General features: G+C 56.1%; 4 protein-coding genes across 4 annotated transcripts; all 4 read left to right on the top strand.

The window, feature by feature from the left end:
- Nucleotides 1-565: 565 nt before the first annotated feature.
- On the top strand, nucleotides 566-2985 carry GFA1_2 (Glutamine--fructose-6-phosphate transaminase (isomerizing)). Its single transcript, XM_047986862.1, has 3 exons — nucleotides 566-839; nucleotides 910-2483; nucleotides 2532-2985. The coding sequence occupies exons 2-3, from the start codon at nucleotides 1103-1105 to the stop codon at nucleotides 2753-2755; spliced, it is 1605 nt and encodes a 534-aa protein (XP_047842846.1). The 5' UTR covers nucleotides 566-839; nucleotides 910-1102; the 3' UTR covers nucleotides 2756-2985.
- A 1256-nt stretch (nucleotides 2986-4241) lies between these two features.
- JDV02_005550 (Eukaryotic sulfide quinone oxidoreductase) lies at nucleotides 4242-6907 on the top strand. Its single transcript, XM_047986861.1, has one exon. The coding sequence runs from the start codon at nucleotides 4249-4251 to the stop codon at nucleotides 5680-5682; it is 1434 nt and encodes a 477-aa protein (XP_047842845.1). The 5' UTR covers nucleotides 4242-4248; the 3' UTR covers nucleotides 5683-6907.
- Nucleotides 6908-8085: 1178 nt separating this feature from the next.
- Nucleotides 8086-10758, top strand: JDV02_005549 (uncharacterized protein; the record flags this gene model as incomplete). Its single annotated transcript, XM_047986860.1, has 5 exons — nucleotides 8086-8566; nucleotides 8693-8987; nucleotides 9104-9426; nucleotides 9509-9662; nucleotides 9879-10758. 5 exons carry the CDS (start codon nucleotides 8086-8088, stop codon nucleotides 10756-10758), a joined length of 2133 nt encoding a protein of 710 aa, XP_047842844.1.
- A 1078-nt stretch (nucleotides 10759-11836) lies between these two features.
- On the top strand, nucleotides 11837-12453 carry JDV02_005548 (uncharacterized protein; the record flags this gene model as incomplete). The annotated part of the gene is made up of 3 exons (XM_047986859.1): nucleotides 11837-11971; nucleotides 12055-12186; nucleotides 12304-12453. 3 exons carry the CDS (start codon nucleotides 11837-11839, stop codon nucleotides 12451-12453), a joined length of 417 nt encoding a protein of 138 aa, XP_047842843.1.
- Nucleotides 12454-12860: the final 407 nt, after the last annotated feature.

Genomic DNA, 12860 nt, shown 5'->3' with positions numbered 1-12860 from the left:
GTCCACTCGTATTTCAGCTCTTCTTCACGGGATTCGCCCTCTCCGGTCGGCGCAGGGAATGAACTTCTCTGTTGGAGGTGGATTTTTTTGTTAGGCTAAGTGCCGGACTCTTCTATATCATGGTTCCGCCGGCACACCATGTTGCAACCAGGCGTACGTTCCTCTTTAGGGAAACTCCAGCAACCTATCGTGCGTTTCCAAGATGTGTGGGTAAGTCCAGCAGATACACGCTCAAGCAGTGGTACCGTCTTCAACCCTTGCTAATCCTCGGGTGCATGTAGGATCTTTGGATGTGAGTAATGGACTCTTTTCACTATAGTGCTAGAAGATCAATTCATACCATGACCGAGAGAGAGCATGGACCGCTAAGACTCAACGGTTAGATGTGAACTATCTGGTAGAGAAAGATAGAAAGTTCAGTGAGTATCACGAGCATGCCTTATTCCTTGATTAGACCAGGGGAACGGTAGTTGGGGGATCCTCGACCTGGATTAGCGTTACTAACGGCTACCATCTAGTCCTCGACACGCTTCTGAACGGTGAGATGTCAAAGCCCACCACTTATCTTCAATCTCATCTACAAACGTGCTAACCACCCTTACATCAGCTCTTTCCGGTCTAGAATACCGCGGCTATGATTCCGCCGGCTTAGCCGTGGATGGTGACGGGATAAACACAGTCTTGTCTTACAAGGAGGTCGGAAGAGTCGCCCGGCTGAAGCAACTCATCGAAGAAGAGAAGCCTGATCTGACCAAGACATTCGTCTCACATGCTGGCATTGCTCATACGAGATGGGCAACGCATGGTACCCCTTCCCGTCTCAACTGTCATCCTCATCGGTAAGACGTTTCTACATTTCCTTGGTTGCTTTGGTAGCCCTTCTCTGTTGTTGACCCAACTGTGTACCAGATCTGATCCAAAGTGGGAGTTTGCTGTGGTGCATAACGGCATAGTCACTAATTACAAGGAGCTGAAGACCCTTCTAACCCTCAAGGGCTCCAAGTTTGAGACAGAGACGGATACAGAGTGCATCGCCCAGCTTTTCAAGTACATACATGACAACAATCCCCGCCTCAGCTTTGTTGACCTCGCTAAGACAGTCATGACTAAGCTCGAAGGAGCCTACGGACTACTGATCAAGTCGGTACACTACCCACATGAGCTTCTCGCCGCCCGCAAGGGCTCACCCCTCGTTGTTGGGCTGAAGACTCAGCAACGCATGAAGGTGGATTTCGTGGACGTTCAGTACTTCGACGACGGAGCTTTACCTTTGGAGACGCCTTCACACAATGCGTTCAACAAGGCGGCATGCAACCAGCCGACATTCGATGGCCCCGACCAACCCCTGCTCCACCGCTCACAGTCACGGTCTATTGGAACGGACGAAGACAAGCCACAACCCGTCGAGATTTTCGTTTCCTCTGATCCAGCGACCATCATTGAGCATACAAAGAAAGTCGTGTATCTTGAGGACAATGACATTGCTCACATCCATGATGGCTTTTTGAACATCCATCGTCTCAGGGGGGCTGGGGAAGTCGGCGGCTCCGGTGTTCGCATCATTCAGACCTTGGATCTTGAGCTCCAGGAGATTATGAAGGGTGAATTCGACCACTACATGCAAAAGGAAATATTCGAGCAGCCTGAGTCCGTGGTCAATACCATGCGAGGCCGCTTGCACCTCGGCTCCGATGACAATTTCGTTACTCTCGGTGGCCTCAGATCCCACATCGCAACCATGCGCAAATGCCGGCGTATCATTTTTATCGCTTGTGGTACAAGCTATCACTCTTGCATGGCCGTGCGAGGCGTATTTGAAGAACTCGTGGAAATTCCCGTCGCGGTGGAATTGGCGTCGGATTTCCTGGATCGCAAAGCCCACGTCTTTCGAGATGATACCTTTGTGTTTGCGTCCCAGTCTGGTGAAACCGCTGATTCGCTGATGGCTCTCAAGTATTGCTTAGAGCGCGGCGCCCTCACCGTCGGGATCGTTAACGTCGTGGGTTCTAGTATCTCTTTACTTACCCACTGCGGCGTCCATGTTAATGCTGGTCCTGAAATTGGCGTTGCTTCTACCAAGGCATACACCTCGCAGTTTGTCGCGATGGTGATGTTTGCTTTGTATCTTGGGGAAGACCGTGTGTCAAAGGCTCAACGCCGTCTCGAGATCATGGACGGTCTCGGCAAGATCTCGGCGCAGATCAAACAAATGATAAGGGACCTTGACCAGCCAATCAAAAAGCTTTGTGAGATCTTTTTGAAGGATAAGAAGTCATTGCTGCTGCTTGGTCGCGGCAGCCAGTACCCAACCGCTCTTGAGGGCGCTTTGAAGATCAAGGAAATATCCTACCTTCATTGCGAGGCTGTTATGACCGGCGAGCTCAAGCATGGCGTTTTGGCCCTTGTCGATGGGAAAATGCCGATTATCATGATTATGACAAGAGATAGGCTGTTTACGAAGAGCCTCACTGCTTACGAACAGCGTATGTGTTTCCCCCTCTCATAGGTGGTTTGTGGCTAATATTGTCCAGTGGTGGCCCGTGGTGGCAAGCCTATAATTATCTGTCACACCGATGATGAGGAATTCAAGGGAAACAACGTGGCTCGGAAGATAGAGGTCCCTAAGACGGTGGATTGCCTACAAGGCATACTGAATGTCATTCCTCTTCAGCTCATGGCTTACTGGCTGGCTGTCCTGGAGGGCTTGAACGTGGACTTTCCTCGTAACTTAGCTAAGTCTGTTACTGTTGAGTGACGGCATCGTGCACAATGGATCATTGGGTTGCTATGACTAGGTAGTGCCGGTAGTATTTGTGCTATCCGCCGCCAGCCACATAGACCTTACTCAGAAGGTCAGAGTGTACAGACGATAAGTAAGGCTGCGACTCGTATGGCAATGAGTCTGGCAAAAGCCCCCTGCCCGCGACCTTGGTGAGGATTGTTCAGAAACGGACCTTTGCTGCCCGGGGCTTTATCATTCTTTAGGGGCCTCTAAGAGATTTCTTAGGGGTTCAAGCAGTTAAGATTGAGTCATCTAGTCTTTTGTATTGATTGGTTTTTTATTAAAGGGATTAAGAGCTAGCCTTAGTTTTTTCCTTTAGCGTAGAGGAACCCTATTCCCCCCCCCCCGGGGAGAATTCCTTTCATCTTCCTTCTATTCTTTAAGGTTCTATAGAAGAAGCAAGAACGTATATACTTTTATGGCGATAGAGAGAGGAGTTAGGGGTAGATGGGAACCGCATGACGGGCAATACGCACGAGGTTCAGAATGAGGCAAGTATTATTAGCGCGCGGACCGGGTCGGCAGTTTTTGCAACGCAATAAGGTCAGTGATGGATGGGATTTCCGTCCCGAGCGGAGGAGACTGCGGAGGAATCGGCGTTGCAGATCGTAGATGATCTAGCCGAGCACAAGCTTCAATTTGGTGTGTACGGCGGGTGTGAATTCATGGAATGAATGAGGGTGCCATGGACGATGATTCTGTATCGTGAGGGGCTTTCACTTTCACGGTATAATAGCAAGAATCATTTCAGTTGGTCAACGAAGCCGTGCAGACAGTCAGTACCCTGTGTAGCGCCTTGCAAGACTTGACCGGCAGCCCGGGGCGGCGGTCGGTGCACGGGTGTGCTGCCGGATTCATCATGACGCCCGCTGGACTGGTGCGGAACATTGAAACCGAGCATTCTCAATACGAGACCAGCTCGTTCGTCCTCCTTGCCTCTAACACGCGATGGCAGACCTTGGGTCGCCGCCGCCGTCGTGGCCCGATGATGCGACGATGACATTGTGGATAATAAGTTATGCTTCGTACTAGGTTAGTAATAATAAGCGTCAGGAACGGCGGCGGCTTGGACGGGCGGCTAACGGGCCGCAAGCAGAGCAGCTCCGACAGCCGCCCAAGCCGCGCTGGAACCACCCATGGCGCAATCGTGTTAGCGAATGCAACAAGGACGCCCCATGCCTGCCGCACGCGTCCGTAGCGACAGCTAGAGACATTGGATGGATGGCGGGACACGTCCAGATGGAAGTATAGTTACTACGTACCTAGAGTACTAAGGTACTCTTCAGTCTCTGCCCCTTTCCCTCCTGGGCAACTTGCCGTCCTCATCTTTTCTCCTTCCCGTTGTCGGCTCTTTTCTTCTCCTTCTTTTTCTTTCTCGTGCCCCGTGCTTTCCTTTCCAAGCGCCCTGGGCCCAGTCTCTCCCCTTCCCCCACAGCGTTCGCCAGCACCCCGACCCCCCCCCAGCAATGCCTGGCCCCTCGTCATCAATGCCGCTGTTGTGCCGCGGTGGCGGCCACCCCAGCAGCAGAAGCCGCCTTATCGTCAACAAGCTTCCGCTTCTTCCCGTCGCCGCCGCCGCCAACCGCCGCCGCGCATCCCCTCCCCCGTCGTCATACGCCCGACACCTCGCGACCGTCTCGCCCGTCAACCCCGCGTCGCGAAGCCACCGCGTCGTCGTCGTCGGCGGAGGCAGCGCCGGCCTGGCCATCAGCCACCAGCTGCTGCGCTCGGGCAGGTTCGCCCAGGGCGACATCGCCGTCGTCGACCCGGCCGAGTGGCATCACTACCAGCCCGGATGGACGCTCGTCGGTGGCGGCCTCAAGTTCAAGGAGGACCTGCGCCGCCGTCTCGACTCCCTCGTCGATGCCAACATCCGCCTCTACAGCCGCCCCGTCGGCGCCTTCGCCCCCGATGCCAATGAGCTGACCCTCGCCGACGGCGACAAGCTGACGTACGACCAGCTCGTCGTCGCCCCCGGCGTCGCCATTAACTATGGCAGCGTCAAGGGCCTGCCCGACGCCCTCGCCGACCCCAGCGCCCCCATCTCCTCCATCTACGGCTACGATCACTGCGACAAGGTCTTCCGCACCGTCGACGCCCTCCGCCAGGGCCGCGCCATCTTCACACAGCCCGCCGGCGTCATCAAGTGCGCCGGCGCTCCCCAGAAGATCATGTGGCTCGCTCTCGACCACTGGAAGCGCGCCGGCCTCTACAACGCCAACAACAGCGACTCCCCCGTCCAGGTCTCCTTCGCCACCGGCCTGCCCGTCATGTTCGGCGTGCCCAAGTACAGCGCCAAGCTCGACGAGCTGCGCCGCCAGCGAGGCGTCGAGGGCCTCTTCCAGCACGACCTCGTCGCCGTCGACGGCAACCAGGCCACCTTTGCCCGCCCCGACGGCCAGCAGCAAGTCACCCGGCGCTTCGACCTCTTGCACGTCGTGCCCAAGATGGGCCCCCACGCCTTTGTCAAGGACAGCCCCCTGGCCAACGAGGCCGGCTACGTCGACGTTGACGATGGCACCACTCGCCACAAGAAATACCCCAACGTGTGGTCCGCTGGCGACGCCTCCAGCCTGCCCACGTCCAAGACGGCCGCCGCCATCACCGCCGAGGCCCCCGTTCTCGTGCGCAACCTGCTGCGGGCCCTCGACGGCCAAGACCCCGACGCGCTCTACGATGGCTACACTTCGTGCCCGCTCCTGACCGAGTACGGCAAGGTGCTCCTCGCCGAGTTCAAGTACGGCGGCGTGCCCAAGGAGACGTTTGACGGCTGGCTCGGCATCGACCAGGTCGAACCGCGCCGCGCCTTTTACCACCTCAAAAAGGACTTTTTCCCTTGGGTCTACTACAACTCCATGGTCAAGGGCACCTGGGGCGGGCCCAAGGGCTGGGTCAACTGAGGCGCCCGCGGCTCCTATTGGAACCCAAGACTACCGCCCGCCGTGGCCCTTCGGCCGCCCGACACATGTCTCTGACGGGAACCATTTCGTCATGGCCGCGTTTACATGGCCGACTTTAGCCGTGGGTAGGGGGTAACCCTCATCACCGGCAGAATGCCTACATCGGCACTAGGTATCGCGAGCCTGCGAGTGCATCGCAGACGCGAGGCCGACATCTCTCTCCGCCCTGGCCTTGAGCCATGCCACCTCCTAACCACCATCGACACCTTCCAAAGGAGTAGTCAGAACGCGATTTGCGATGGAAGCAGCCGTGGGCACCTGAATATCAGCAAACATCAATCAGCACGAACCCTTTGACATTGGGATCATGTCGAAGGACGTTTAAAATCTCTCGGGTACGTACGGCACAAGGTGTCTCGCAGTGACGCTTCATAGGCAGCACTGTCCCGAATATGATTTGAACGTTTCATGTCTTCCATTGACGCGCCGTGCTCTCGTATATGTCCTTGCCCTTGCCAATTCCCCCACGGCTTACACAAGCTAGACTTTACTGCACAGCATGTGCCTCACCACCCGATTTGACGCCCCGGCCAGCTAGGGATCTGTCGCCCTGCAGATCTCACATTGCCGTCCCGTACTCATGACTGCTTTTTGTATGTGCTGCATTCGGCGTGCTGTACTGTATTGTCCGGATAGCGCACTGATCCCATCCATCCCCCGATACCTTGTCAGTGCACGCACCGACACTGGTCAAAATATCGCGCAATGGTGGTGACATTCCAGACGCCACACAGCAAGCGGCAGCCCCAACAACGCAAGGTTGCGACAGCGGTCAAGGCATGCTCGGCCCGGTGGGCCTCTCTCACTTTTTTCCTCCCACCAACTCTGCCCTGCCTCCGTGCGCACGTAGTCGTCGTCGTCCTCGCCTGCTGTACTGTATTGTGCTGCAGGCGGTGCGCTGTTCGTACCTACAGTAGCGCCCCTGACCACCTACTTACTTACGTACTACACGGACCAGAGTGCGCGACGTGGGTAGCTGGCGCTTGGGTGAAGCTGAAACAGCCCGGCATGGCGACGAAAGGCGAGGCAGCTATACACGTGGACAAAAGCATTTTGTGTGCCACTAGACTTGACAGGCCGGACGGACGGATATGAATCGATCTCATCGAGGGGCCTACTTGAATCCCATGAACGTGTAAAGCTACAGTACTGTATTGTACGCTCCGGTAAAAGTTGACGTGCAAAACTCCGTTTGGAACACCATGGCGGCATACAAATGCGCGACAAGGCTGAGTGAGTGGGTGGTTTGCGGAGGAGACTCAACAGACGGGCCTGCTTCCACCTCCGATGACACGCATGTTGGCTCTATCGCCATGGCACGCTCTATCTTGGCTCCATTCTATTTGTGTCCGGTGTCCATGCCCCCCGCGTTGCTGGTGCCCTGGGCTACAGTACGCCACACACACACACACTCTCTCTCTCTCTCTATCTCTCTTCGTCACGCATACTGGACAGCACGCACTCCCTCTCGCTTTGCCGAAACGCCAAGACCCGATGCTCCCTGTTCACATGCAGTGGCTTTTGTTTGTTTGCTGCCAAACTAGTTAGAGACAGCATGGATGGGGTAGGGCACGCGACCTATTCATCTCTCTCGGACGAACTCACCTCACCTCACCTCATAGTAGCTAGACGCGCGCAACTGCGCTACGTCAACAACGGCTTTACTAGACATCATCCTATGCTGAACACGACAGTCGCCCTATGGGCTTCATACCTCCTCACTGGCATCGTGTCAGACGAGTCACAAACACGGCTGTCAAGAGATCATGTGTATTCTGCCGACAACATACACACCCGTACATAGACCGGCTTTCGACTTGAAACCCTGATGGGAAAGCCAGCAGCCATATCGCGTTGTCACAAAACTCCACCGGCGTCAGCCTCCCCGACGCCTCTCTCGCCTACTGCAGTCTCCTCCACATTTTAAACAATCCATTGGCGCCTCCCCCTCCCCCTCTCCCCCTCCCTCCCCTGAAAGCCAAGAGCAGCAGCACGCGAGGCGGCAGCACGAGGCACTTCCCCAGTTCCGGTCCGCGTGGGCGGGGGGGAAAGCGCCTCTCGCGCCTTGCTCATTCGTGCTGCTGCTTCACAGAAGCTGTCGAGTCAGTCGTGATACCGCCCAACAGGTTCTCTGTCCCACATGCAATGGGGATGGGGTCCCGTCGTGCATATGGGCTTGGCTTGGCCAATCCGTCCGTCCCTCAACTCGGACTAGTTATCACAGTATAGCTGCCCGGCGTGCCCCCCAGACGTACTGTTCTTGATGTTTTGGGGATTTGCCATGCCGATTCCGCTCGTTTAACCGGCCACTGGGAGAGCAAGCAGCGAAGCTCCTCTCTCATCATGCTCTCCTCCTTGCTTTTCGCCGCGGCGACGGCGACGGCGACGGCGACGGCGTCGTTGGGGGCCCTGGCCTTGAGCCCTCAGACCGGCAGCAACGCCGCCGCGGTTGACGAGCATCCCGGGATCCTGAGCTTTCCCGTCACGGCGACGACCAAATATTCAGTAACCAACGGAGGGAGCTCGGCGACGGAGAAGCGACAAACCGCCGTGGACATTATCAGCCAGAACCAGGGCACCTTTTACACCATCGACCTGGTCCTCGGCACGCCGGGGCAAAAGGTCACGGTCGTCTTCGACACGGGCTCGGCCGAGCTCTGGGTGAACCCCAACTGCGCCAAGTCGTACGACCCGACGCTGTGTTCCAAGTTTGGCCGCTTCACCGGGTCCCAGACGCTCGTCGACGCGCACGCCAACGGGGAGATTCGATATGGCACCGGCGTGGTCGAGCTGGCGTACGTCTATGACTATGTGCAGTTGGGGCGTAAGTCTTTTCCCCCCACGCCTTTTGTGTGAAATGATATACGGTCTTGCAGCATTCCTCCCTTTTTTTGAGTCTTTTAAGAGAGAAAGAGAGAGGCTAAAATAGGCGGTTTCCTTCTTTATATAGCGGCCAAACTCTCGCAGCAAATCTTCGGCGTCGCTCTAGACAGCAACTTCACCGTCACGGGCATCATGGGCGCCGGTCCCATGGGCGCCACCTGGAACAGCAGCTACCCCCTCGTCGTCGACTCGCTGGCCCAGCAGGGCTTCATCAGCAGCCGCGCCTTCAGCCTCGACCTGCGCAAGATTGGGGACGCGCGCGGCTCCGTCACGTTCGGGGGGGTCGACACCAAGAAGTTTTCGGGCACGCTGGAGAAGCGGCCCATCATTCCCGGCAAGGAGACGCCCGACAGGACCATCCGGTTGGTGACCCAACGCAAACCCCTTTATTACTCTCATTGCGCGTGTTCTGTATTTCTCCTTGTTGGGACTTTTTCTGACCGTCTGCGGTGCGCGTGCGCAAAAACAAAAAAAATAGATACTGGGTTTACCTGGACGGCATGGCCGTTACTTACAGCAACAACACCTTCAGATCCGTCTTCCGCAAGGTCAACGGCGTCCCCGTCTTCCTCGACAGCGGCGGCACGCTATGCCAGCTTCCGACATCGGTCATCAAGGAGCTGCTCAGGTCCTTCCCCTCGGCCAAGAAGAACGGCAAGGTCTACACCGTGGACTGCCCGGCCGCGGACTCCGATTGGACTGTTGACTTTTACTTCGGCAAGACGGTCGTCCGCGCGCCTGTGAATGACTTTATTTGGCGCTCGGGAAAGTACTGCATACTCGGCGCGTATGAAAACGACAGTGAGTGGTGTCCTCTCCACCGTGCCGTTGGGCCATGCCTTTCTTGCATGCGTGTCAGCGACTGATAAAAGAACGGCAACAGAGGAGGCTATACTGGGCGACACGTTCCTTCGCGCCGCATACGTCGTGTACGACCAGGACAACCAGAATATTCACATTGCCAACAATGAGGATTGCGGCAGCAACTTGATTCCCATTGGCAAGGGTCCAGACGCAGTGCCATCCGTGACCGGAGAGTGCAGAAGGGCCACAGTCACTTCCTCCTCCTCCTCCTCCTCCTTCTCTTCCTCCTCCTCCTTCTCTTCTTCCTCCTTCTCTTCCTCCTTCTCTTCCTCCTCCTTCTCTTCCTCCTCCTCCTCTTCTTCTTCTTCTTATTCTTCTACTAGTACTACTACTTCTTCCTTTTCTTCTTCTTCTTCTTCTTCTTCTCCTTACGCTTCCGTCACCTCGAGCACCACCACCTCCTGGCGATCCGGCACGGTGTCGTCAACGTCCATCACCCGCTCGTCCAACTTCACGGCTTTGGGCAACTATACGTGGACCGTGCCCACTAGAACCCCAACCGGCACCGGTAGCAGCGCGACGACGACGACGACGACGTCATCGTTACCGACCGTCACATCGACCGTCAAGACCACTCGGACGTACACCATCACGTCATGCGCGCCCACGGTGACCAACTGCGACATCGGCAAGGTGGTCACCGAGGTGAGCACGTTCTACACCACGTATTGCCCGAGTAGCACCAGCACCAGCACCAGCACCAGCAGTACCAGCAGTACCAGCATACAGACGTCGCGAGCAACCAACATAACCACGGGCACGGCCAGAGCGAGCGTCCCTAACTCCATGTCGACGACCCCCGTATACACGCTGCCGTACAGGTACACCTGCCGCTACGGCCCGAAGCCGTGCCCCAGCGAGACCCGTCCCCCAGCGCCGGTCGTGACCATGCATTCCGTCGTCACGCAGTCGACGACTGTCAAGGTCCCCGGCTGCGCATCCTGCAGCGGCACGTCTCTCATCTCATCGTCGTCATCGTCGTCGTCGTACTCCATCTCGGGCTTTGGGGGAGCCTCGAGCGGCGTCAACACTACTACGAGCGCCACATTGCCATCTTTTCCTCCTCAGGCTTCTGCGACTGCAGGCAAGCCAGTCAGCAGCAGCAGGTCGGAGCCGATACTCGGCAGCCCGACGACTCCATGCGGCAGCACCTGCAGCTCCACTCTGCAAGCACCACCGACTGCTACCGGCGCCGGCGGCAGACGTTTCGATGCGCCCGGCAGCGCTGCCCTGGCCGTCGTCGGTGTGGCGGCCTTTGCGTTCTGGTAAAGATTGTAAACGACATAGCTTTGCGACGAGGGAGTTTGCTCGGCGGCGATTGCCAAGGAAAGTGTATGCTATTTTCCATCCAGAGCCCGATATGGGTATGTACTCATGCGTACGCATGGCGTTTAATATCGTAAACTTCAATGAGGGCTGCTCTTGTACCAAAGCGTTATGTCATGTCATTGCGTATCGTACGTGACAGTTCTCATGGAGTTCACGAGGCATTTCCGGACCCAGTGTACTGTAGCCTAATGGCCAGCATTTGCCAGGCATCGGATCTCTCCCTGCCGCCTCTACGATGCCTGATCCTTCCCGAGGCATGTGTCAGATCGGCCAGGGCATGCGCGCTTTTCGACATGGACAACTGTCCCCCCATGTCGTCTCATCATCGACGAACAATGCGTTTTCCACGCCCGAAAGAAGGCGGGCACGGGACCAGTCACCAGACCCGCGCACAACCGCCCACTCGTCAAGGGCGGCTCTCCCGTGTCTTCTACACCAGCAGCTCAACCCAAGGGGCACACGGACTACACTCAATCAAGTGTGTTCGGCAATCAGTGTGCCAATTTCGGCACTTCAGTGCACTTCAGAACCAGTCGTCGCTCAAGAACTCGTGTTGATGTGCGTTGCGTAATGAGTTCCTTTTGGTATTCCTGCCGCCTAACCCGTCACCTTGGCGCGGAGTCATATCATATCAGCTTAGTTATTAGCAGTACCTATGGACCAGCGCTGGAGCTTATCGATGCTGATCGTGATGAGGGGTGGTCCATGTGTCTTGCCCACGCGTCCTACGCAGTCTATGCCGTAACCATGATGCCTTTTCTATAGGCCTTTACGCTGATTTGTTACGTTTCATACGTTTTTGTTCAGCCTTGGTTTGTTTCATAATGCCGACGTCGAAAACCTTTCGTAAAACGTGATGCCTGTTAGGAATGAATCCATAACGGAGCCGAGCATATAAAAAGGGCTTTGGGCGCCAACCATTAGGTAGGTACTCTCTGCAAAAAGGGGGCTCAAAACGCTCATCGACTTTCTCTCTACAGCGGTCCAGTCTTCGTTCTCGTCCTGCGGTCAACACAACATGAATCTCCGACTGAGCTTCCTCCTCTGCGTCGTGCCGACCCTCGTATTAGCGGGCAACGAGCTAAGCAAGGCAGGCGTTCCCCTGCCATCGGCATTCTGCATAGACGACGTGCTCAACACCTTCTACCTGGGCGTGAGTGCGCACTTGTCCTCTCTATGATTACCCCCTTCCCCCGAGAGAAACAGGGAGTAACTCACCTTGCGTGTTCAAAAAAGAAATGCTACCTGGAGACGCAGACGTGCAACTACACCATCCCGGGCGCGATGCAGTCGCCTCCGACCACTGAGGAGCTGTATGAAGCGAAGCGCTGCGGCTACCCCACGAAACAATGGAACCTGGACTGGAGGGTGAGTGGCGTTTTTATTAGCTCGCGTGATAGATTGATTGATTGATTGATTGATCACATCGACCCTGCCATATTTGATCGCGTCGATCCTGTTCTACATTCTAATTCATCGCGTTAGTGCCGTACAGACGCGTCGGCCTGCGTCGCGTGGAAATACTTCAGTGTGGCGGGTTGCGGCCGCCAGCCCAAACCAGAAAAGTCGGGCATGTTCTCGTCAAGGAGCCTGAGAATTATCAAGAAAGGATTCAGAGAAATGGGACTTTTGTGAAGCGTCTGGTGGTGCCCTGCCCTGCCTGTCTTCGCACATGGTCAACGGCGGGCTTCAAGGCCATTGAATGCTACCGTCCCGTCGGCAGTTGTACATGACCGCGGGGCACCAATCTCATCAATTATCAACAAGGTGCGCGCTGCATCTCGCCGTTGTTTGTTCCAAGGGTCCGTCTACCAGACAGACATGGAGCAATACACACCAGACGACACGTTGCCATCGCTCCAGTCCAGCACAAGGAGGTCGCCGCGGAACATGAACCCCATGAAGCTAGACATTTATGCTTAACTGTTGTTAGTCTTTCTAGTTCAAATGAGCAATCAGGGGTTCCTTATTTTAGCCCTAGCCAGTCTGCGTTCTAGAAAGCTTCCTCAATCGTTGCGACGACTTCAATGCAGTCAATGGGT

The sequence above is a fragment of the Purpureocillium takamizusanense genome, chromosome 4 (assembly GCF_022605165.1).
Source record: "Purpureocillium takamizusanense chromosome 4, complete sequence".
NCBI classification, from domain to species: Eukaryota; Fungi; Ascomycota; class Sordariomycetes; order Hypocreales; family Ophiocordycipitaceae; genus Purpureocillium; species Purpureocillium takamizusanense.
The sequence above is the reverse complement of the archived record's forward strand: the minus strand, read 5'-3'. Positions and strand labels throughout refer to the sequence as shown.

Bases quoted from the DNA above. Each gene is read 5' to 3' on its own strand.
- GFA1_2 (XM_047986862.1), top strand. From the start codon at position 1,103: ATGACTAAGCTCGAAGGAGCCTACGGACTACTGATCAAGTCGGTACAC. The intron at 2,484-2,531 runs GTATGTGTTTCC...AATATTGTCCAG, and splicing joins CCTCACTGCTTACGAACAGC to TGGTGGCCCGTGGTGGCAAG.
- JDV02_005550 (XM_047986861.1), top strand. From the start codon at position 4,249: ATGCCTGGCCCCTCGTCATCAATGCCGCTGTTGTGCCGCGGTGGCGGC.